This window comes from Berghia stephanieae, chromosome 1 (genome assembly GCF_034508935.2).
Source record: "Berghia stephanieae isolate SIO BIC M18660-M18661 chromosome 1, UCSD_Bste_1.3, whole genome shotgun sequence".
Lineage (NCBI taxonomy): Eukaryota > Metazoa > Mollusca > Gastropoda > Nudibranchia > Aeolidiidae > Berghia > Berghia stephanieae.
The window spans coordinates 73,125,343-73,149,084 of record NC_088360.1 but is presented as its reverse complement, the minus strand read 5'-3'; the positions used below and the strand labels follow the sequence as shown (position 1 = coordinate 73,149,084).

The window sequence follows — 23,742 nt, the reverse complement described above, 5'->3', positions numbered from 1 at the left end:
TACCTATGATGTTCGCATGGGTGTACGATCCGATAGTGATGTCGTTTCTTCTCTTTACTAGCCTATCCTGCTTCTTTGGTTTGTGATTGTATTTTTGACAGGGGATATTTTTTTTTTCTGTAAATCTTCTGCCTGTTTGTTCTTGGTTATTTATAATTTAGCTTATGATATCTTTAGGTTATGATTTTGATTTACATTTGTACTATTTTTGTTAGATTGCTTGTTTTTTTGTTCAGCGGTCTCTCATATAACCTCAATTGTGTTGGAAGAGACCTAAAGCAACAAACAAACAAAAATGTGTCGTATGATGACAAGATTAGCACCTGTACTCTTTTCATTTTTTATTTTTTTGGTGAATTTCTTGATTTCTTGCATGAGTCTGTTGACAAATCTATTTTAGGCTATATATCTGCACACGGACAAGTCTATTTTAGGCTATCTCCCCTAGTGTTTGTAACATACGAATGATTTTTTAAAAATCATTATAATCTATATTGTAAGAACCAAGCACCTCTTATTCTACGATATTTTAGTGATTATTGAAAGTCCATAATGGTTAAAAGATTAAGTAATATAATAAAAGTGCTGTGAAACTACGGAGGTCCTTCCATTATCCCCATTATTATTATTATTATTATTATTATTATATTATTATTATTATTATTATTATTATTATTATTATATTATTATTATTATTATTATTATATTATTATTATTATTATTATTATTATTATTATTATTATTATTATTATTATTATTATTATTATTATTATTATTATTATTATTATTATTATTATTATTATTATTATCGTCATCATCAGATTATGACCCTTCTATGGCCCTTCATTCCAATATACTGAGCACAGCGTGCTTTTAATAATCTTAACAAAATCACATTGAATCACATGTAAATTTCTCATGATTTCATGGGCAAGATGGAAGCAATAGATACCTAATCATTTTTTAAAAAATCTTTGTAAACAAAAGAGTTCAAACTTGAAGACGACATAAATAAAATAGTATTAATAAGAATTTTATATTTTCGACTTACAAATAACAATATTTGATTGAGAGAGGTCGTCGATTTCCTTTCAGATAAATTTACAATTATTGTCAAATAAAATTGAACAAATGGCGTCCTAAGCAACAGCCAACATTCTTAGTTTCGTTTCACTCGGATTATTCAGACTTTTTTAACAGGAAGTTAAAGGAAGTTCGTTTGTCAGACTTGTCGGTCATTTGAAGTCTCCTCTGTCTGTTGTGGGTCATAGGATAAACCATATATCATATCATCATGGCAGCAGCATTGTTGAGATCAACTACACAAATTTTTAAACGTTCCATATCATTGGCTGCTGTTAGGTGTGGTGGAGGCCCGCCATCAAAACCAGTTGATCAACACAAAGGGAAAGTGGGTATGTGATTTGTTTCTTCTCTAGTCAGTGATTCTAGACTTGAGACGAGTCGAGTATAGATAGGCACTTTGATAACTCCAGTTCAGTGGCCGCCGATAGGCTCACTGTAAGGTGAAACTCGTTTTTTGGAACTTTATTTTTGGCCCTTTAATGTTTTGGTCACCATGGCGTTATTTGTGAACCTATGTGACTAATGTTGGTATCATTTTAAAGGGCACAAAACAAGCTTTCTAATGAAATGGTATATTTTATTCTTAATTCCTGATTGTATTTCTCAGAAAGCTATTGAAATAAAAATTTATCAAATTTTGACTTATAAGAACTTTTTAAATTATGGATACATTTTAATTATACTTCATACATCGATAGACAATCAATTGAAGAACATCTCAGCCAAATTTCATCAAAATTGATACACTCGCTCATTATTTTATTTTTTCCGCCATCAACCCCACTTTTTTTTTTTACAAAAACCTCATATTTTTTTCCATTTTCATTTATCCTTAATTTTGTCCATACTTTTCATACATGAAAATGATTTATATGAAAATAAAGCTTATTTTCTGACCTTCAAAATGATACCTAACACTTGCCATTTATTTTTTAATTGAAACAAAATTACTGAAAACAATAAGTGGGCCATGTTGACTGCAAAACTCAAAATTTCCCGATAGCCGCGAGATGCTGGTTTTGAGGCAGCAGTGAGATCACAGATTCTCTCTGTAAAATTGACAAAAAATGTCAACAGAAAAATATAAATAACTCTGGAACCGTAAGTCGTAGAGAAACAAATAAGGTATCAAATTTTATGTTTTTTCAAGTCCCATCCCCTGACTGGGTCAAATTAAGATATTTTGAGTTTGAAAATTTTATCAAAGTGCCGAGTATAGACAAATTGAATAAATAAACGCATGACAATAAAAAAAAATCCACGGTGAAAATACAAATTAATAGAAATGCTAGCAACAGGAGCTTTCGGAAGGCCTCCCTTCTTTTGTTCCTTCAAGACCAAGATCGTGAGATTTTACGTAGTCACATGATCGGATTTCATTGTTTCACTGCATTTTTTTCGCAAGCATTAGAGTAGGAGGAGGTCACTGTCACTGAGTATCTTTTGTTTTGACTGTCTTTTGTACTGATTTATAGCCAAGATGGCTGGAAATATTGAAGTCCTAGTAGTAGGAGCAGTGTGTTCATGTTTGGTGTGATTCCACATTCAAATTCAAGTCCCCCCTTAAACTTAAACTTAACTTTCACTTACTTGACTTAGATGCCTTTCGCGTCTCGACCGAAAGATCGGGTCGCCTTGGCTGTTTCCAGTATTTCCTGTGTGAGGTGTCTCCAATATTGCCGGTCCTCTGCTAGGGTTCTCAGATTTTCAAGGTCCCCTGCCGTTATGAGACTAATGCTTTGTCCAAGTGTTGTGAGGTTTTTGTTTAGGATCACGGGGAGTGTTGTGATCGGTCTTCCTCTGAAAAGGTTCCCGTGTTTTTGGAAGTATCCCGACATGGCTTGGTTTGCTGGTATGTTTTTGTCCCTGCGTAGTATGTGACCGAAAAGTTGCCATCGTTGTTGTAAAATGTCAAGGGAGATTGGTCTTTCTTTTGTGATCTTATAGAGTGATTCATTTGAGATCTTTTTGGGGTATTTGATGTCCAGTACCCTTCTTAGCTGTGTGCGATGGAAGGCATCCAGATGTTCTTCTTCGGATTTTGTCAACGCCCAAGTGCCGCAGTTATACAGAAGTACCGGTTTTACAAGAGCATGGTACAGTTTCAGTTTGGTTTTTCTCTTTATTTTGTCACCTCTAATCCATACATTGGTGAGTTTACTGAGTGCGGCGTTTGATAGCTGTTTTCTTCTTTGTACATCCTCGGTGTCTCCAATTAGTGAGCCGACTTTCTTTGTTCTTTTCCATTCCTCTTTGTTCCTCGATATTGTTGTAAATTCGGTTTTATTGGCATTGACTTGGAGGTTATATTTCATGAGGGTATTTTGTATGATGTCTATATTTGCTGGTGTTGATCCAATAAAATCGACATCATCTGCATAGGCGATTTCTCTAGGGATTGCATTCTCAATATGAGTCGTTGGTTTTGGAATGACTTTTCGAACTTCTTTCAGAGCGTGTTCTAAGTATATTGTGAACAGAATCGGGCTCAGACTATCTCCTTGGGGGTCCCGATGTTACTTTCGAACTGCGTCTGTTTTGTGGCCCCGTATATCCTTGGTTGTATCTTTGTGTTGCTGAGGAGAAATCGGATTATTCGGAGCTCGTCTTCGTCTACTATTTCTGTTAATATCTCCAAAAGTTTTCCTCTGTCGATCGTATCAAAGGCTGCGGACATATCGATTCCGGTTATTGTTATGGATATGTTTTCTTGAGTGCCTTTGCTGCCAACCATTTATGTGTCCATACAACGTCCGATGTGCTTCGGTCTTGCGAAACCCGCTTTGGCTATGTGATAGATAATTTTCTATTTTCGGTCTAATTCTGTTGAGGACAATAGTTGACAGTGTTTTTCTTATGGTATTCAGTAATGTTATTGGCGCAGGTTGTTTACGGGTCCTTTCGTTTTTCCTGGTTTTTGTATTGTAATTAGGACACCGTGTTTATGTCCCAGTCTTTGTGTGTTGAGAATGTTTTGTGTTCATTATGTTTGCAATGCTCAGATCCAGGGAGAGGTACCGCATTTCACAGTTCAGCGGGAATTTCATCTTCGCCTGGGGATCTGTTATTGTTTAGGCACTTTATGCTATTTCTAACTTCAGTTGTTGTGATGCGGTTGTTTAGTCTCTAGGGTTTCCTGAGAAGGGCGATATTTGTGAGACTTGTTTGTGAAATTTCTGCTGGAAGTGGTCAGTTACAATGTCAAGGATATCGTTGGGATTTGTTGTCTGTTTGCCAAATTTATCCTGTAGTTTTGGGTTCTCGAATGGTTTTCGGTTCAGAGATTTCGTCGCTTTGAACATAGACGATGCGTTATTTTTGGACTTTTCTATGTCTTCCACTTTTTTGTCTAATTCCTCATTTCTGTGTTTTATTGTACGTGATCGGATTGAATTCATTATCATTATCATCCCCAGACTCGGACAGGTGATTATTATTTATATCAATAAATAAAGGATGGGGGTTCTTTTTTGTATTTTTTTTTCCAATGATACTTTTGCCCTTCACTGCTAAAATAAATAATTTAAAAAGTTAAAAATGGAACTTTTTAAAAACTGATTAATTGATAAAAATTCAACAAAAACAAATGTGGTAAACTAGGCACTTGCAAGCAGCAGCCCTTGCAATTTGAAAAGAGGCGAGGATTTCTGTTTTGGTTTTTGAGAGGAAAAAGTTTAGCTGTATTTTTTAAGGCTGCGGTTATTCAGAGTCGACTCTGAATAACTGTAGACAGTTATGAGTGATGAACTTCCAGTTACCAACCACACGGTTTTTCTGTTTTTTCTTCTCTCCCGCCTCTGTTTAACCCTACGGGGGAAAAATCGTTTTACTTTTTGGTATTTTCTTGTCTCTTCTGTCATGGCAGTTTTTTGCATCGGTGATTTGCATTGCGGCTGCAAAATTTGCAATTTTTTGAAAATTTTCGAGATTTTGCAAACAAAAAAAAAGAAATATTTTTTAAAATATAGTGGGGACCAGTGATGATAATCTTCCGCGGATTTCTGGGATTTTAGGATTTGTTCATAAATGTTCCGTTGTTTTTGTCATGTCAAACATTTTCTGCTCAGTGGTAGTTCAGGGGAAAAAAACAATTATATGCCTTCTATCATATTTTGACACCTCTGTTCAGTTGCATGAATTTTGGTGACACTCCTTTATTTATGACGTTAGTCTAGACACGCTGGCTTCAAATGTCAAAAGTAGCACAAGACACCTGGTGGCCATGAATGAGAAGATGATCGAAAGGGAGGGGGATGGAGCAAATGGGTGTAAATATTTGTGTACTTTTTAGCTGTAGCATGATAATACATTCATTTGACTATTTTATAAGTTTTATAAGCGTGTCTTTTTTTTCTTTCTTCCTTTTTAATTTTTGTTTTGTTTTTGTTTGATTGTTCTGAATTTATTAATAGAATTCATTACAACTTGTGTCTAATTATAAAACAATTTAAAAAAAAAAAAAAATTAATTCATTAATTCTCTCTCTCTCTCTCTCTCTCTCTCTCTCTCTCTCTCTCTCTCTCTCTCTCTCTCTCTCTCTCTCTCTCTCTCTCTCTCTCTCTCTCTCTCTCAGCCACCCTTCTATCTTCATATTATGTTTATAGATATCATTTGGTAATAGAGAGATATTAAATTAGGCTGATCGATTTAAGAAACGATTGTTTATAGGCTAATTTAAATTTGCTTTGTTGATGGAATGTGTTTTGCAATTGATTAAAGATTCTTATTTATAAGCGACTGGAGTTGAAAAATCGCCAAGTTTTAAGAATTTGGCACTAAAATTGCGAAAGTAACCGTAATAAACTGGTATCAAATTTAAAGAAACTCATCTCGCAAGAACTCAACTCGATAATTCGATAGGCTACTCGGCTCTTAATATCTGTACAAATGGTTATCCAGGGTGGACTCTGAATAACCATCTACAGTTATCCAGAGTCGACTGAATAACCACTTCGATTTTTTAAATATTCATTCTCAGTGAAATGAAATGGCAAATGTTATTTATCACTGGAAGGGACATATAATTCTGCATATGGCCATACTAATATTATTATCTTCCTATATCATGATTTTGAGGAATCTTGGTGTAAGGAAAGTATATATGTTTATTAGACCTGTAAATTCTCAGTCAATTAACTGAAATCAGTCAATTTGTCAAATTCAAATATTTAAAAAAAGGAAAGAAAGAAATTAAAAAAAAAAAGAATTCACAAATCGTAGTCGAATGACCGTAAAGTAATTAGGAGTGTTCCACAGGGCTACGCGTAGCTCATGGGGACCGTTTATATTAACGATGTATATATTGCCAAGACTAAGCGACACTTTTTATAAAAGGCGTGTCTGAACACATCCCTGGGTATTTTCACACATCCTTCGTTAAATTATTTTTTCACTTTCCAAACCTGTCGTGATCCCAACTGTGGCCAATTTTAACTGAGCCACCGAGCGATAAATTTCACTGTTTCATCTAAGCCAAATTGACCACATTTACCTGCGAGTCTCAAAGTATGATAAAGTAAATTGCGAATGTTATGTAGACACCTTCAAATCGAAAGTTAGGATAGATTGCTACAAGCACATTTCGATTGCCTCACGTTGTAAACAAACTGGTTGACCATTTCTTCACTGATTGAGTACCTGATTATAAGAACAATGGTAAGTAGCCGAATTAATTCTTGTGCAAATCAGGACGTTTTCTGCCATTGTTTTGCTCAAGCCCAAGTGAGCTTGCTGTTTTGTGGCGATTTACCTTCATTTCGATTCTTTGAATTTTTCCGCTACCTACGCCTGCCGAAGTTTCTTCTTGATAATTCACTTCTACTTAATAATTCAGTGTATTGGCCAGAAGTCATATTTTTTAAGTTTTTTTTTAATGTCATTTACTGATTGAAAATCAAGTTTGCTCATTGCTACATTATTCTAATGTTCTCACAATGGCTTAGCTGTTCGTGGATCGCAATTCAGACTTGTCGAGCATCGATAAAGATGTGAGGAATAAATTCAATAGGTCATGGCTAGAAGTTAAAGATGATAATGGTGATTATTTTTCTGACTATGTCAAAAAAATTCCAGAGGCAGGAATATGATTTTGATGAAGTCATCTTTACCTATATGAATGACATGCTTATTTAGCATTCCTTCTACATCAAATTATGGCAGTCATACTTTCCAGTAAGAAATACACCCACTATCCACTATTTTAATGTATTGTATTTATCACTCTCCTCTCAAATGATGCCCTTATTTTTAAAAAATAATTGAATCTTCAGTTTGTCGAAGAGTTTCAGTCAATTTTTATAGAGCTCATTTACAGGTCTAGTTTATCCGCTTATTACTTTTATACCTGAGATGGTCCTTAATATGAAGTACTTCCTTCTGAGATATATATTAATGTAGCTTCTCTAAAAATTTAAGAGCGAAATATGTTTGCATTCAACAGTTAGAGCTCCCCAAAAAGCGGTATTTTTTAATATCTTATATTTCAGTTTACTTATTTTTGAAAAAAGTGCGAAATAATGCATTAACAGTTCAATAATTGTAGACTACACACTCATTCAGATATATCAGGGTGACATGAATGAAAAAAAATATCCAGCTCCTTTGGATTTAACATTTTGTGTGTTGGAATGTTTCAGTCACAATTGATGGGGAAAAAACTAAAGCGTTTGATACTTGTTAATTTGAATGAACTACATGTGGAACCTTCTGTTTTTTTATTTTGACATTTATCATTCTTTGACTGACGAGCTGTGATCCAATTTATGGGAGCAGAAGTTTGTAAAATCACCTATTTATTGATACTAATACGTCACCTCACATTTATCAGTCCATTTCTGTGTGTTTTTAAGGTCTATTTTCATTTTGAAAAGTTCAGAGTGAACAACTAAACGACGCCAATTCAGTGGTGTATTTGGTCATCTATATATGAGTAAATGTTTTATTGCTGACATTTCCAAGATTTCAGTCATATTTAGTGGTCATTCGTCTAAGCCAAACTTACCTGAGGAAATTTTCGGGTTCGAAACGTGCTCATTTTTCTTCCTATCATTATATCATGGAGTATTGATACAGACAGACCATTATTGCCTGAAAATTGTGTCTCTATCTCATCTTGGTATTAAGATATGTGAGTGTATTTTTTATGATTTGCATGTCGTAATCTGTTTTTCCTTGATTTCAGTTGTTTGTAATGTATTACAGAGATGTTGAATTGCCACATGTAAAAAAAATTATTTTTCTTTGCTAAATTAATGTCTGTATCTCTATTTCGAAGAATTCTTGCAAGCGCCTAGGTAAACGAATACTGATGATAATGATATAACATTATAAGATAATGATAATAAATATCATTGCTTTCATGATATAATATGATAAGCAAACCAGTTTTTTTTGAATACATCTAATAACAGTAACAGTATTGATAATAGGCTAAATATTTTTATTTTTTTCAATTATATAAAATACAATTTTTAAAAATAACATTAAACAATTGTTCTCACTGGGAATCCAACCAGGTACCTTCAAATTTATAGTCCAACAATTTAACCACTAGGTACGCTATAAAGCCACTTGGCTAGATGTGTATTTATTTGTCCTTCTAGTCGAAAATCGTTTTACCTTTTTGAAGTTTTAAATTTTGCTCGCATGTCAGCAACACATCAAGTTTTATACACAGTAACAATAACAAAAATTGCTGGTACAGAAAAACGACTGGTTAGAATGCACCATCTACAGATGTGCAGAAGAACACTAAGGTCCTTTAGATTTATCCACTTAGACTTAGATTTGTTCTGATTATTGATAATTCGTTAAATAGTTTCAAAGAATATATTATGTCTCTAATGATAAGAATGGATGTACAAGTAATAATGTATTACATATTATAATTACTTATTTATGCTACTATTGATTTGGTTTGAGTTTGACAGTTGATTGATACACTTTCCTCCCTTTTGACAGATTGCCATTATCATCACTGTTTAGTGGGTATTTCTCTATATAAATGCTAACACATTACTCTAGAAGATCCAAGGCAGTTGATTTATATTTCAGAAATCCTGTTATCATACTTTGTTACAATCAATTACCTTTTGATTTGGAATGATAGATTTTATGATGATTGTTTTATGGCTTTCTTCGGGACATTAGTCAAATGATTAAAGAAAATCGTCATGTCTTTTCAGCCTCTGATGATGTTGAGTTACCAGACTCTCTTGGACATGCTGTTGGGGTTGAGCGATACGAGCTGTTGGCAGAAGAAGCTGGTGATGATGTAAGTAATGTCATTATTGATTTTCAGAATATTTTCATATTTGTCTTTTCCAGTGCTCTTGTTTCTTTTCTTCTTTTTTTTTTTGGGGGGGGGGGGGGGGGGGGGGGGGGGTTATGATAATAAACGTCATTTATATAAAAAATAATCATGATTGTAGGTATTATCTGTCCTTTGATTTTTCCATAGAGATGTTCCCTATTTTTATGCAACTGTTTCATTAATAGTTGCATGGCCTCATACATACTTGCCGAATCTTACGAATTTTTTCTGGGTGGGGTTCCCAGCATCCCATAGTGGGCAGGGAGTTACTTGCTGTGGTTTTTCTGTCTTTGTCTTTGTATGAGATAACTTGGTTTTGTCCTGGCACTGGCCGGAATCCTTGGCTTGGAGGGAGACAGTCGAATGTATAGTTCTACTTTTGGGAGTATATTTTTCCTTGTAAATCATCTCTCTGTTATGTACTGCTATTTTTTTTTTCATTTTTAACATATGATTTATAAACATTTGAGTGTATTCCTCTCAGTGGGATCTTGTGCTGGTGTCTGGGTGAGGCTTTTACGTCATCTCAAACTAAGTACACTGGTGGTGTGCTCTTGGAATCTACATCTGTTCCCTTTTTGAACCCTTTTTCTTACTTTTTTCTCATGTCCTTTTAATTGTGCATCTAGAATGTTTTTACTATCTAATTTTCTTCCTTTGTACTGGCACTAATATGACCTAAATGTGTTGCATACGCCGTAAAACCCTTCAAAACAAAACAAATTTTTCGTAATTTTAGACAAATTTCTGAGCCAATTACGAATAATTGAAATTGTATGGAAAATTACGAATTTTTAATTCTCAGTAATACTTCAATAATGATGATAATAATAATAACTACGTCTACTACTACTACTCAGTGATGCCACCTGAAAAAACTCAGTCTGAAGCAAAAAATTCCAGGCTCCGGGCAACTTCCGTCAAATTCCGGTGAGGTCAATTTGTTCCAAGGATACTCCCCCCCCCCCCCTTTCCAACCACCACATCATCATCTCTGCCTCTAGTATTACAACCATCATCACTACCACTACTACTGCTACCACCACCACATCATCAGTACCACAACTACTACTACAGCCACCACCACCACATCATCAACCACTACCACAACTACCATCACTATTAAGACCTGTAAATTCTCAGTCAATTAACTGAAATCAGTCATTTTGTCAAATTCAAATATTTAAAAAAAGGAAAGAAAGAAAGAAAGAATTCACAAATCGTAGTCGAATGACCGTAAAGTAATTAGGAGTGTTCCACAGCGCTATGCATAGCTCATGGGGACCGTTTATATTAACGATGTATATATTGCCAAGACTAAGCGACGCTTTTTATAAAAGGTGTATCTGAACACATCCCTGGGTATTTTCACACATCCTTCGTTAAGTTATTTTTTCACTTTCCAAACCCGTCGTGATCCCAACTGTAGCCAATTTTAACTGAGCCACCGAGCGATAAATTTCACTGTTTCATCTACGCCAAAATTGACCACATTTACCTGGCGAGTCTCAAAAGTATGATAAAGTAAATTGCGAATGCCGGAAGTCCGTTATGTAGACACCTTCAAATCGAAAGTTAGGATAGATTGATACAAGCACATTTCGATTGCCTCACGTTGTAAACAAACTGGTTGACTGTTTCTTCACTGATTGAGTACCTGATTATAAGGAACAATGGTAAGTAGCCTAATTAATTCCCGTGCAAATCAGGTCGTTTTCTGCCATTTTTTTGCTCAAGCCCAAGCGGGCTTGCTGTTTTGTGGCGATTTACCTTCATTTCGATTCTTTGAATTTTTCCGCTACCTACGCCTGCCGAAGTTTCTTCTGGATAATTCACTTCTACTTAATAATTCAGTGTATTGGCCAGAAGTCATATTTATTTAAGTTTTTTTTTTAATGTCATTTACTGATTGAAAATCAAGTTTGCTCATTGCTACATTATTCTAATGTTCTCACAATGGCTTAGCTGTTCGTGGATCGCAATTCAGACTTGTCGAGCATCGATAAAGATGTGAGGAATAAATTCAATAGGTCATGGCTAGAAGTTAAAGATGATAATGGTGATTATTTTTCTGACTATGTCAAAAAAATTCCAGAGGCAGGAATATGACTTCGATGAAGTCATCTTTACCTATATGAATGACATGCTTATTTAGCATTCTTTCTGCTTCTACATCAAATTATGGCAGTCATACTTCCAGTAAGAAATAACACCCACTATTTTAATGTATTGTATTTATAACTCTCCTCTCCAATGATGCCCTTGTTTTTTTAAAAATAATTGAATCTTCAGTTTGTCGAAGAGTTTCAGTCAATTTTTATAGAGCTCATTTCCAGGTCTAACTATTACAACCGCCACCGCCACATCATCACCATTACCACTGCTACTACAACCACCACCACCACATCATCACTACCACTACTACTACAACCACCACATCCACATCGTCATCACTGCAACTACCACTACTACTACAACCGCCACTGCCACATCATCATCACTACCACTACTACTACAACCACCAGCATCACATCATCACTACCACTACTGCTACAACATCATCATCATCACGACCACTACTACTACAACAACAACCACTGTCACATCTTCATAATTACTACAACCACCAACACCACATCATCCTCACTACCACCAATACTACAATCTCTACCATTAGGTTTTTGCGCTTTACTTTATCTGGAATAAGGAAACTTTGGGGTTGTATTTGGCAATGTGTTTATGTATTATAATATAATTCTAAAAAGTTATCTATTTAGAACTATACAATATGTCAGTATTTCCTTCTCAAAATTCAACATTAAATCATGAATGATAAGCACACTGTTCGAACCAGCAGCATAAAATAATAAATCAGCCTCTTAAGAAACCCCTATAATCTCAAGACATAATGTTTTTACTTCCGCAACGTCTGTTTTCACTTCCATTCTACTTTATGGACTTGTCTTGTAATTATATTGCTTTGTTTTTCCTTGGCCCTCTCTGGGATCCTTAACCGAAAGGGTGCAGTAAAAGTAAAATGTATTATTCCTATAATGGGGGATGATTTTTCTCTTTGTATGATATTAGGAGGGTATCGATATATACGTTGGCAGTAGAGTGCTTTCCTCTTATACGGAATCATGCGCTTGTGCCCAGCAGGTGTCTTTTGTGCCCTCAACCCCCTACCACCTCAAAGTCTTTTAGCGCCTTGAGGTCTATGACGCATGACTGTTTCCTGATTTATGTGTTACTGAATGAACTGCTACCGTTTAGATAGGACGCTAGTCTGAAATAAAGTACTTTCCGCCACACACTACCTGAAGACCTAGCCACCGGATTATTTATGATTAACGTCCCTTTGCTTGAGAGGAGAGTATTGTACGAATTGAGGTATCGCAAATCTCACCAAAACCAAAACTGAAAAAAAAAAAGATCTCTTTATTTGCTTCTTTTCTCGTCTTAATTTTACATCTCTTCCCAATTTAAAACAAATACATACAATAAAAAAGATACAGCCAAATACAAATAAATACACGTCATCCTATTATCCATTTTGATGCAGGTTTATTTCGTAAAGAATTATTAACTTCTACAGATATACTGCTTCATTATCCTCTAGTAACTTTTATTGTTCCCATACATAGTCTATCACTATCATGAAAGCATTGGAGAAAAAAAATGTTAGAAAACAAAGTGGCACTTCGAAGTCTTATTTCTCCGATCTTATAACCATTATCTACAAGTACCACTTTTCCCAAATAAAATAAACAATAACAATGCTTTTTCAATTTTCTAGCACATTGGGACGAATCATTGTGTGTCTTTTGTCCATTTATAAACTAGAAGTAGTGTGTATTCCTATGCAATTGTTTTAAACACGACATTCACCTTCGGCCGTAAAAATCTACTTCAGTTCTAACAAGGTCAAACAATCATTTTGTCAACAAATAAACATCGAGAGACAAACCATATATGCAAAAAATTACATGTATAAAATGCGTAAAATAGGTGAACAGTCTTTTCAATTTTCGGCCCCCCATTTTTGGAACTCTCTCCCATCACACGTGAGATGCTCGGATTCGTTGACAACGTTCAAATCTCGCTTAAAGTTTTATCTTTTTACGTCATAATGTTGCAATATTATTTTCATATTTTGTTGTTGTTAAATTGAATTCGTATCACGTTACCTTCACACTTGTCTCACTGTAATATGTTTTGTTTTATATCACTGTAAAGCGCTTAGAGCCTGTGACAACGGGGTAAAGCGCTATATAAATGCCATTTATTATTATTATTATTATAAATTGATAAAAACAAAACGTCAAGGCTAGAAAGTCATCCAAAAAAGATTACACGTTAATAAAAACCGGAAAATTGAGGAGTTTATTTAGGCTGTTCCATCATTAAAACATACCCACTTACCGACCCGAGTTATCAATTGAAATGACAAAATTTATCATATTCATTTTGTTTTAAACTATCTAAAACATAAACTATATAGGTACTTTAATAAAATATTCATGTGGTTTTCATGAACTCTTTTCTTTTTGTCAATAATTTGAGATCTCATTCTCAAGGCATTTTGAGTGCTGTTACAAACTACAATAATAATAATAATAATAATGGTATAGATTCATAGTGTGCCAAACATCCCTTCATCAGGAGTGCTCTGGGCGCATAACATAGATTAACTTAATCATTAAGCCACAGTACACGAACAATGCTAATTATACACATAATCAAAAGAAAGCCTGTCGGAATAAGAATGTCTTCAATCGACGCTTGAATTCCTCTAGTGAAGACGAAGAGGTGTAAAAAAAAAAAATCTGATGACACCCAAAGGTGAAAACAAGGATTTGGTGGGCTTTTTTTTAATGCAATACCTCGGCCATTAAACAACCTTCATTAAAACAAATTGGTAGAAATAGAGATAAGATGTTTGTCTTTTAGATAGACTCGGATCAAAATTTATATCAATAATATGTCGGGATTTTTAGCTGCTGAAAAGTTTTTAAACGGCATTTTTGAACCTTTAATGTCCATTTTTTATTTTTGAAGTGGTATAGGAATAAATCTTCCTCTTTAAGACGATACCAAATTTAGCTCTGTGCGTTTTTTTATGGCCGAGGTATGAATGGTTGAATGACCCGAGTTAAAAATAGTCCTTTTCTCGACGCGTGACGCAAAATATATATGGTTTTTTTTTTGCCACAAAAAGGATGTCTATTGTGGTACCTAATAGCAATATACATTACATTTTACACACATAATCGGAAAACGTCATTTTCAAGGTAGAAATCGTGAGACTAAAAGGTGGGTGTTCGATTTAGATTTGAATACTGGTATTGAGTCAGCACTTCTTATATTCTGGGGAAGATCGTTCAAAAGATGGTGTGCTTCAAATTCAATCGATTGTTCACCAATTTTGCGGGATGTTTTAGGTTTAGATAAGATTGTTTTATCGCTATTAGATCTTAGATTTCTACGCTGAAAGTAGGAGTGTACAAGATCATATAAATAAGCAGGGGAATGACTATTAAGTGTTTTATAGTCAGTAGAACATATTTTATGGATGATGTGTTTCTCAACAGGTAATAAGTGCAACTCTCTAAAGAGATCAGAAGTAGATGGTTTTTTATCTTTTTTCAAAACTAATCTAGCAGCATCATTTCTACCTCCTGAACCACATCATCATCACTACCACCTCCATTGCAACTACCACTGCCATATCGCCATCACCACAGCATTATCATCATAATTACCACCACACCAGCGACAGGGTTTGATATTTTGATGACATCTTAAATCCTTTATTTGAATTTTACTGTTTTTCCTTATATTGTTGAGTATATTTGTTTTGGAATTTTAATATTTTTTACCCCTGAAGTTGAAGGAACCTTGTCTTTAGTAGATGGTATGAGAAACGAGACAGCGTATGTTTTTGCAGATAGAGCACTCTCCAGAATTTTATTATCATCTCATTTAATATAAGATCTAGTGCTGGAACTTTGTTAGTCTCTACCAAATATTTTTGTGTCCCCCCCCCCCCCCCCCCCGTGCTATTTTTTTTTTTGGTATTAAAACCGGTTCCAGTTTGAAGTACTTATTTCTGTGCAATGTTTTGCTTGGGCTTTTTGTCTGGTTAGGAGAATCTTGACTTTTATCAAATTTTAATTACCATTTCTTTTTAATTGTATTTCAGGATCCTTTCAACCTGAAAGTTTTGAAGAGGACGAAGGGAACATTTGAAGAGCCTACTGTGATACAGTCCTATGGAGTCAGAAGAACGGTTGGGTGCATATGTAAGGAGTGTGATTGTTAATCATTTCAGTTTTATATCTGATTTAGATGACAAGGGACAGGTGATAGGCATATAGGCTACACTCCTTATTCCAGGGATGTAAATCTTTCAAAATTTGTCTGAATTCAGATTATTTCAATTTAGAGGGGGGGGGGGGGACAGAATAGAGATATATAACAGTAATAAAATAATTTATTTTTGAAAAACCTTCTTATTGAATACTACAACAATATAGTATCGTGCATATTTTATTCAGAAAAGTGAGTGGAGCAGGCACTTATGTTGGTAACAACAAGATATGAAGTGAGTAGAAAAGTGCCAGAAGACAATAGAGAATAAAAAATTTTTTCGCGGCGGTGGTGGGGTTCGAACCTGCGACCTTATTGGTACGACAACTCCGCCTGGCAGGTGAGAGCGTGGCTCTACCGTGTGAGCTATCCACGAACACAAAAATATTCGTTTCAAACCCAAAGTCATTTCTAGATCCCTCTCTCACCCACTTCTTGAGATCGCCGATTCGTTCACCACCATCGCGAAGTAATTTTGACCAGCAGTTAAGCTTAATAGCCAATATTCTCATCACAAACATATAACATAGAAACGATTGAGACATTGAGTATGCTCCGGTGTATGGGGTGAATTTTTAATTCAGAAAAGTGAGTGGAGCAGGCACTTATGTTGGTAACAACAAGATATGAAGTGAGTAGAAAAGTGCCAGAAGACAATAGAGAATAAAAAATTTTTTCGAATCGGCGATCTCAAGAAGTGGGTGAGAGAGGGATCTAGAAATGACTTTGGGTTTGAAACGAATATTTTTGTGTTCGTGGATAGCTCACACGGTAGAGCCACGCTCTCACCTGCCAGGCGGAGTTGTCGTACCAATAAGGTCGCAGGTTCGAACCCCACCACCGCCGCGAAAAAAATTTTTATTCTCTATTGTCTTCTGGCACTTTTCTACTCACTTCATATCTTGTTGTTACCAACATAAGTGCCTGCTCCACTCACTTTTCTGAATTAAAAATTCACCCCATACACCGGAGCATACTCAATGTCTCAATCGTTTCTATGTTATATGTTTGTGATGAGAATATTGGCTATTAAGCTTAACTGCTGGTCAAAATTACTTCGCGATGGTGGTGAACGAATCGGCGATCTCAAGAAGTGGTGAGAGAGGGATCTAGAAATGACTTTGGGTTTGAAACGAATATTTTTGTGTTCGTGGATAGCTCACACGGTAGAGCCACGCTCTCACCTGCCAGGCGGAGTTGTCGTACCAATAAGGTCGCAGGTTCGAACCCCACCACCGCCGCGAAAAAAAAAATTTTTATTCTCTATTGTCTTCTGGCACTTTTCTACTCACTTCATATCTTGTTGTTACCAACATAAGTGCCTGCTCCACTCACTTTTCTGAATTAAAAATTCACCCCATACACCAGAGCATACTCAATGTCTCAATCGTTTCTATGTTATATGTTTGTGATGAGAATATTGGCTATTAAGCTTAACTGCTGGTCAAAATTACTTCGCGATGGTGGTGAACGAATCGGCGATCTCAAGAAGTGGGGAGAGGGATCTAGAAATGACTTTGGGTTTGAAACGAATATTTTTGTGTTCGTGGATAGCTCACACGGTAGAGCCACGCTCTCACCTGCCAGGCGGAGTTGTCGTACCAATAAGGTCGCAGGTTCGAACCCCACCACCGCCGCGAAAAAAAAATTTTTTATTCTCTATTGTCTTCTGGCACTTTTCTACTCACTTCATATCTTGTTGTTACCAACATAAGTGCCTGCTCCACTCACTTTTCTGAATTAAAAATTCACCCCATACACCGGAGCATACTCAATGTCTCAATCGTTTCTATGTTATATGTTTGTGATGAGAATATTGGCTATTAAGCTTAACTGCTGGTCAAAATTACTTCGCGATGGTGGTGAACGAATCGGCGATCTCAAGAAGTGGGTGAGGGAGGGATCTAGAAATGACTTTGGGTTTGAAACGAATATTTTTGTGTTCGTGGATAGCTCACACGGTAGAGCCACGCTCTCACCTGCCAGGCGGAGTTGTCGTACCAATAAGGTCGCAGGTTCGAACCCCACCACCGCCGCCAAAAAAAAAATTTTATTCTCTATTGTCTTCTGGCACTTTTCTACTCACTTCATATCTTGTTGTTACCAACATAAGTGCCTGCTCCACTCACTTTTCTGAATTAAAAATTCACCCCATACACCGGAGCATACTCAATGTCTCAATCGTTTCTATGTTATATGTTTGTGATGAGAATATTGGCTATTAAGCTTAACTGCTGGTCAAAATTACTTCGCGATGGTGGTGAACGAATCGGCGATCTCAAGAAGTGGGTGAGAGAGGGATCTAGAAATGACTTTGGGTTTGAAACGAATATTTTTGTGTTCGTGGATAGCTCACACGGTAGAGCCACGCTCTCACCTGCCAGGCGGAGTTGTCGTACCAATAAGGTCGCAGGTTCGAACCCCACCACCGCCGCGAAAAAATTTTTATTCTCTATTGTCTTCTGGCACTTTTCTACTCACTTCATATCTTGTTGTTACCAACATAAGTGCCTGCTCCACTCACTTTTCTGAATTAAAAATTCACCCCATACACCGGAGCATACTCAATGTCTCAATCGTTTCTATGTTATATGTTTGTGATGAGAATATTGGCTATTAAGCTTAACTGCTGGTCAAAATTACTTCGCGATGGTGGTGAACGAATCGGCGATCTCAAGAAGTGGGTGAGAGAGGGATCTAGAAATGACTTTGGGTTTGAAACGAATATTTTTGTGTTCGTGGATAGCTCACACGGTAGAGCCACGCTCTCACCTGCCAGGCGGAGTTGTCGTACCAATAAGGTCGCAGGTTCGAACCCCACCACCGCCGCGAAAAAAAAATTTTTATTCTCTATTGTCTTCTGGCACTTTTCTACTCACTTCATATCTTGTTGTTACCAACATAAGTGCCTGCTCCACTCACTTTTCTGAATTAAAAATTCACCCCATACACCGGAGCATACTCAATGTCTCAATCGTTTCTATGTTATATGTTTGTGATGAGAATATTGGCTATTAAGCTTAACTGCTGGTCAAAATTACTTCGCGATGGTGGTGAACGAATCGGCGATCTCAAGAAGTGGGTGAGAGAGGGATCTAGAAATGACTTTGGGTTTGAAACGAATATTTTTGTGTTCGTGGATAGCTCACACGGTAGAGCCACGCTCTCACCTGCCAGGCGGAGTTGTCGTACCAATAAGGTCGCAGGTTCGAACCCCACCACCGCCGCGAAAAAAATTTTTATTCTCTATTGTCTTCTGGCACTTTTCTACTCACTTCATATCTTGTTAGTATCGTGCATATAAGCCCAGACATGGCGAGCTCTTTCTGTATACACAGAAACACCCCACTAGCTGTTTTGAACGGAAGTGGTTATTTCCACTACGAAACACAAGTCTTCGTTATTCACAGGCCATGAATTCAGACGGAAAATTTCTGAACTACATAGCAGTTATAAGAGGTCCTTCAGAAAAAAAAAATTCTGAAATTTTGTTCTGTAAATAGCCACCGTGGCAACATAACGAACTCAGTGTAAAAACATCATCACAACAATCTATAGGTGTTTATTGGAGTGTGGCAGACTTTGTGAATTTCTTCTTGGTTTAAACTCGAAGCTAAGTTGATAATTTTAGAAAATTGTTTTTTTTTTACTGTTGCATATGTTTGTTTTTATTTGATGTTGCACTGATTTCACCTGTTTTGACTTAGAATTCTCATTTCTCTCAAGTTCTCATTCTCATACTCATATTCCTGACTAAACTAAGTTAGATAAGTAACTGTGGTCGTTGTAGTGTAGTTGTAGGGCAGACAAGTCATGAAATTACTTTGCTGTAGTAATGACCCTTCATCCAGATTAGATCTGTCCTTAGCTGTCTTCATTAGTGCTGGGATATCCATCCTTCTCCATTCTTTTACATTGTTACTTTTGCCTTTGTCTGTTTGATTTTGTGTTGCATCATTGATTTGAGATTCTGATTCTTAGAATAGATTTTTGCCATCCAATCCCTTATTAGTAGAGTTAGGCTAAGGAGACTGAGCTTACAATATAATCAATTGGACATCAGGTGATTTTTTAACAGATTTATCAACCTTTGTTATATTTATATATTCATCAGTTTTCTTCGCTTCCACTTTGAAGTTATAAATGGACTATGAGAAAAATACATACACAACCATTTCCTTTTATTTGAACCATTAATTTTGTAAAAAGGCAGTGTGCGAGTTGGTTTCAGAATTTTTTGTCGTTTGCCATTTACATGCCTGTTATTCTTACCTTGGCTCAAGCCCTGCTCATAGTTCGTACGTTCCAGAATCCATTTTGTCTTGTGCCAGAGATACTCTCATCTTCCTGTCAGTGATTGTCAGTATCTTCTTGCAGCTTCCTCCATCCATACGGGCCTCATCTGATGACCCAATGAGTCCAGTGTTCGCCTGTAGATTCATACAAATACATTTCATTGTTGTCCCGTACCTTGCTTTTTTTCTAGGATTGGGTTGTTAGCCTTGTGCCAAACCCCCAGACATGGAGAATCAGTATTTGTTTTGAAAATTCACCCCTTGGTTTCTTGCTCTTCCAAGCTAAAGAGTCATGCCTACCCTTGGTTTTATTTTATTTTATTTTGGAGTGTCTATTTTTATAAGAATTGGAACAAATAATGTCAGAACTTGTATGATAGATGGCTCAAAGACTCATAATGATACCTAAAGTTGAGAATAACTTTTTATCGTGTTAAGTAAGTTTGCAGCTTTCTTTTAGTATTAGATTTTGGTGGTGATTAATATTTTCTCAACTTAATTTTCTGTTAATTCCACAGGTGAAGAAGATTCTCTTGTTATAAACTGGATGGTGTTGCATAAAGGGGAGCCCAAAAGATGTGAATGTGGCTATTGGTTTAGGTTGGATCAAGTTGCTCCCAAATCATATTAGTCTTTATTGCCAATCTTTTGTTTTAAATTCTCACTGTCAAGTGTATTTTTTTTTTTTAGAGAGTGTGAACGTAATTTGGTTGTATAATAACAATGGCCAGCAGCTATGTTATTCTTACTGGTAGACATTTTTAGACATGGCTAAGACTAAGACAGGATTAGTACAGTCAGCTTCTTATACAGACTTGTATATGTTTTGTATGTAAAGATTGATGGTCATTCGTAAGTGTGAATGTTATATTCTAGGAATGCTTTGAATAAAATTCAATTTAAAAGAAAATAGTTTGTTATTTATTCCTTAGGACTGTTGTCCCATACCACACTGATATACAATGCACCTCGGATTCAACAAAACCTTGGACAATTCCCATTTTTTGCCCTTGGCTAGCGCTCATTGGTCAGTACTGACCTTGTCGGGTTTTTTTTTTTATTCAAATGCCAATATGATAATGCCACACAAGGACGCAAATGCACACATCTAGTTTGTAAACTGCCAATTAGTGTTATAACTATGTTGGTAAACAGAGTTTTCCTAAAATGTATATCGTTATTTTGGGGTTTTTATTACTAATAACATATTTAGCAACAAAATAAAATCAGGACCAGAGGTCACTTTCACAATTCAGGGGTGTCGTTATCCAGAGGTTGCATGGTATTCTTTTATTTCGTTTGACGATTCAATTTCCTCTGTTTTGACTATTATTATCACTGGTAATAAGTCATTACCGCCTAGGAGCGTCAGTTTTCAGAACACGTTTTGAGCGTGCTAGAATCCAGTGAGTAATGTATTAATATTAATAGTAATAAGGGTTGTTCAAGTCATGTCATACATCTAGCCCTCCTGTTTAGAAGGTTTTTTTGGGGTCCTCTTTCTTCCTACATTAGACATCCCTTTTTACTGGCTCTCTGGCCTTGTTCTGAAAAAGATGCCCAGGGTTTGCCCTCAGCCTCACTCCATTGAATGGGTGTTTTTGTTTTGAGATATATCGTTTTTCACCAATAAATATCTCTGAATGATGGTGTTACAAAATATTTTTAACCATCATGCATTACACAGCGCATTTTGAGAGTACACATGCACAATGCGCTCTATACGTTATAGATCATTTATAATGTACAGTGGGCAAGCATGGTCCCATAAAAGCAGTAAGGGTGAGACATCAAGCACCCTGGTATAATTCAGCAATAAAATTGACTGGATTAGCCAGGAGGCAGGCAGAAAGAAAATAGCTCGAGTCCAGAGATGCTGTTGATAAGAAACTGTACATCGTTGCTAGAAATCATGCGAAAGCCGTCAATTTCAGGGCAAAGAAGAAATTCTATGAAGACAGCATGAAAAACGTTGGGCGTTCGAGACAATTCTTTGCCTTGACCAAGGAACTGCTGGGACAATAGACACAAGCAGCTCTCCCATCTTTAATCGATCGCGCAGATCTACCAATCGCTTTGGTCAATATTTTAAAGAAAAAACAAATATCATCAGGAAAGAACTCTCATCAGAATCGATCCAAACAACATTTGACAAGTTTCATGGTGATTCATTAGCAAATTTTTCAAAGATCACTGAAGCTGACTCGCGTGACTGCATTATGTCGTCTCCAACTAAAACTTTTAAAAGTTGTGATTTCGACCCTGTAAATACTGCCATACTAAAAGAGTGCAATGATGTAATTTTAACACCATTGACATGTATTGTTAATAATTCATTGCAGTCAGGTTCTGTACCAGACATTTACAAAATTGCTCATGTCAAACCCCTTTTGAAAAAACTTGATCTTGATAAAGAGGGCTTTAAAAATTATCGTCCTGTCTCTAGTCTTCCTTTTCTCTCTAAAATCTTAGAAAAGCTCATTTTGAAACAATTACTGTCTCATCTTAAAAATTATTGTCTTGAAGAAAAATTTCAGTCGGCTTATAGTAGGCAACATCATTCGACAGAAACCGCACTTGTTAGGGTTAATGATCTCCTCTCTGTTATAGACAATGGTTCATGTTCTTTGCTGAATTTGCTTGACCTATCGTCTGCTTTAGATTCTATCGATTATAATCTTCTCAAGCGTCTTGTAGTTGCTTATGGCGTGTCTGGTGCAGCGCTTGATTGGTTTAGGTCATATTTGTTTAATTGTAAACAGATTATTACAGTGGATGAATATATAATGTAGATCTGAGGAAATCATTCTTGATTGTGGGGATCCCCAGGGTTCAGAACTTGGACCCGTTCTTTTTGTTCTGTACATTGGCCCTCTGTCTAAAATCATCAGAAGTTTCGGTCTGTCTTACCATCAATGCGCTGATGATACGCAATTGTACTGCGTTTCCAATACGAGAAATGTACAAGAAATATCAGCTGATACAATAGAACATGAAAGTAACGTACTCGGAAATAGCGAGTAAAATCTAAATCCCCGTTTTTTTCCCTTATTTGAGTCAATGAAAGTAGCGAGTATGAAAAAGAGGTCAACTCGGAAATAACGAGCATTTCCTGCCCCAGCCTAGGACTGCGAACGAAGTAAAGCAAAACAAGAGACAAGGGCGATTTAAATATTTTTAGCCTAGCTTCTTTTCTTTTCTTATTTTTCGTTACGAGTAATATACAGTACATAGACATAGTAGCCTAGTCTGTAGTAGTACATAGTAGACGAAACAAATTTGGGTGGGGGTTGGGTTTGTGTGTATTGGGGGTGGGGGTCAATTATTCACCCAATGAAAATGAATACCTCCAAATCAGTATCTACCACATTTCATCTCAACAACAGAGAGGCCAAAAAAAGAAATCAACATCATAGCTGGAAATGCCAGACTGCCCTCAGACCACAACCCAAAATACCAAGGTGTCACGTTGGACAGACAATTAAACTACCGCAAACATCTTGAAGGAAACGCAAACAAGATCTCAAAAAGAAACTGTATCCTGAGGAAACTGGCAAGTACTAATTGGGGAGCCTCACAACAAGTACTTAGAACATCTGCTTTGGCACTTTGCTATAGCGTGGGAGAATACTGCGCTCCAGTCTGGATGGATGAGGAGCCCACGTGCCAAACTGATTGATG

At 36.2% G+C, this 23,742-nt stretch overlaps 1 protein-coding gene across 1 annotated transcript; it reads left to right on the top strand.

Annotated features, from left to right (window-relative positions):
- Positions 1–1,217: 1,217 nt before the first annotated feature.
- Positions 1,218–20,971, top strand: LOC144956448 (cytochrome c oxidase subunit 5B, mitochondrial-like). The gene is made up of 4 exons (XM_078886951.1): positions 1,218–1,415; positions 9,270–9,358; positions 15,600–15,699; positions 20,580–20,971. The coding sequence occupies exons 1-4, from the start codon at positions 1,295–1,297 to the stop codon at positions 20,690–20,692; spliced, it is 423 nt and encodes a 140-aa protein (XP_078743077.1). The 5' UTR covers positions 1,218–1,294; the 3' UTR covers positions 20,693–20,971.
- The last annotated feature ends 2,771 nt before the right edge of the window (positions 20,972–23,742 follow it).

Bases quoted from the DNA above. Each gene is read 5' to 3' on its own strand.
- LOC144956448 (XM_078886951.1), top strand. From the start codon at position 1,295: ATGGCAGCAGCATTGTTGAGATCAACTACACAAATTTTTAAACGTTCC. The intron at 1,416-9,269 runs GTATGTGATTTG...ATGTCTTTTCAG, and splicing joins TCAACACAAAGGGAAAGTGG to CCTCTGATGATGTTGAGTTA. The intron at 15,700-20,579 runs GTAAGGAGTGTG...TTAATTCCACAG, and splicing joins AAGAACGGTTGGGTGCATAT to GTGAAGAAGATTCTCTTGTT.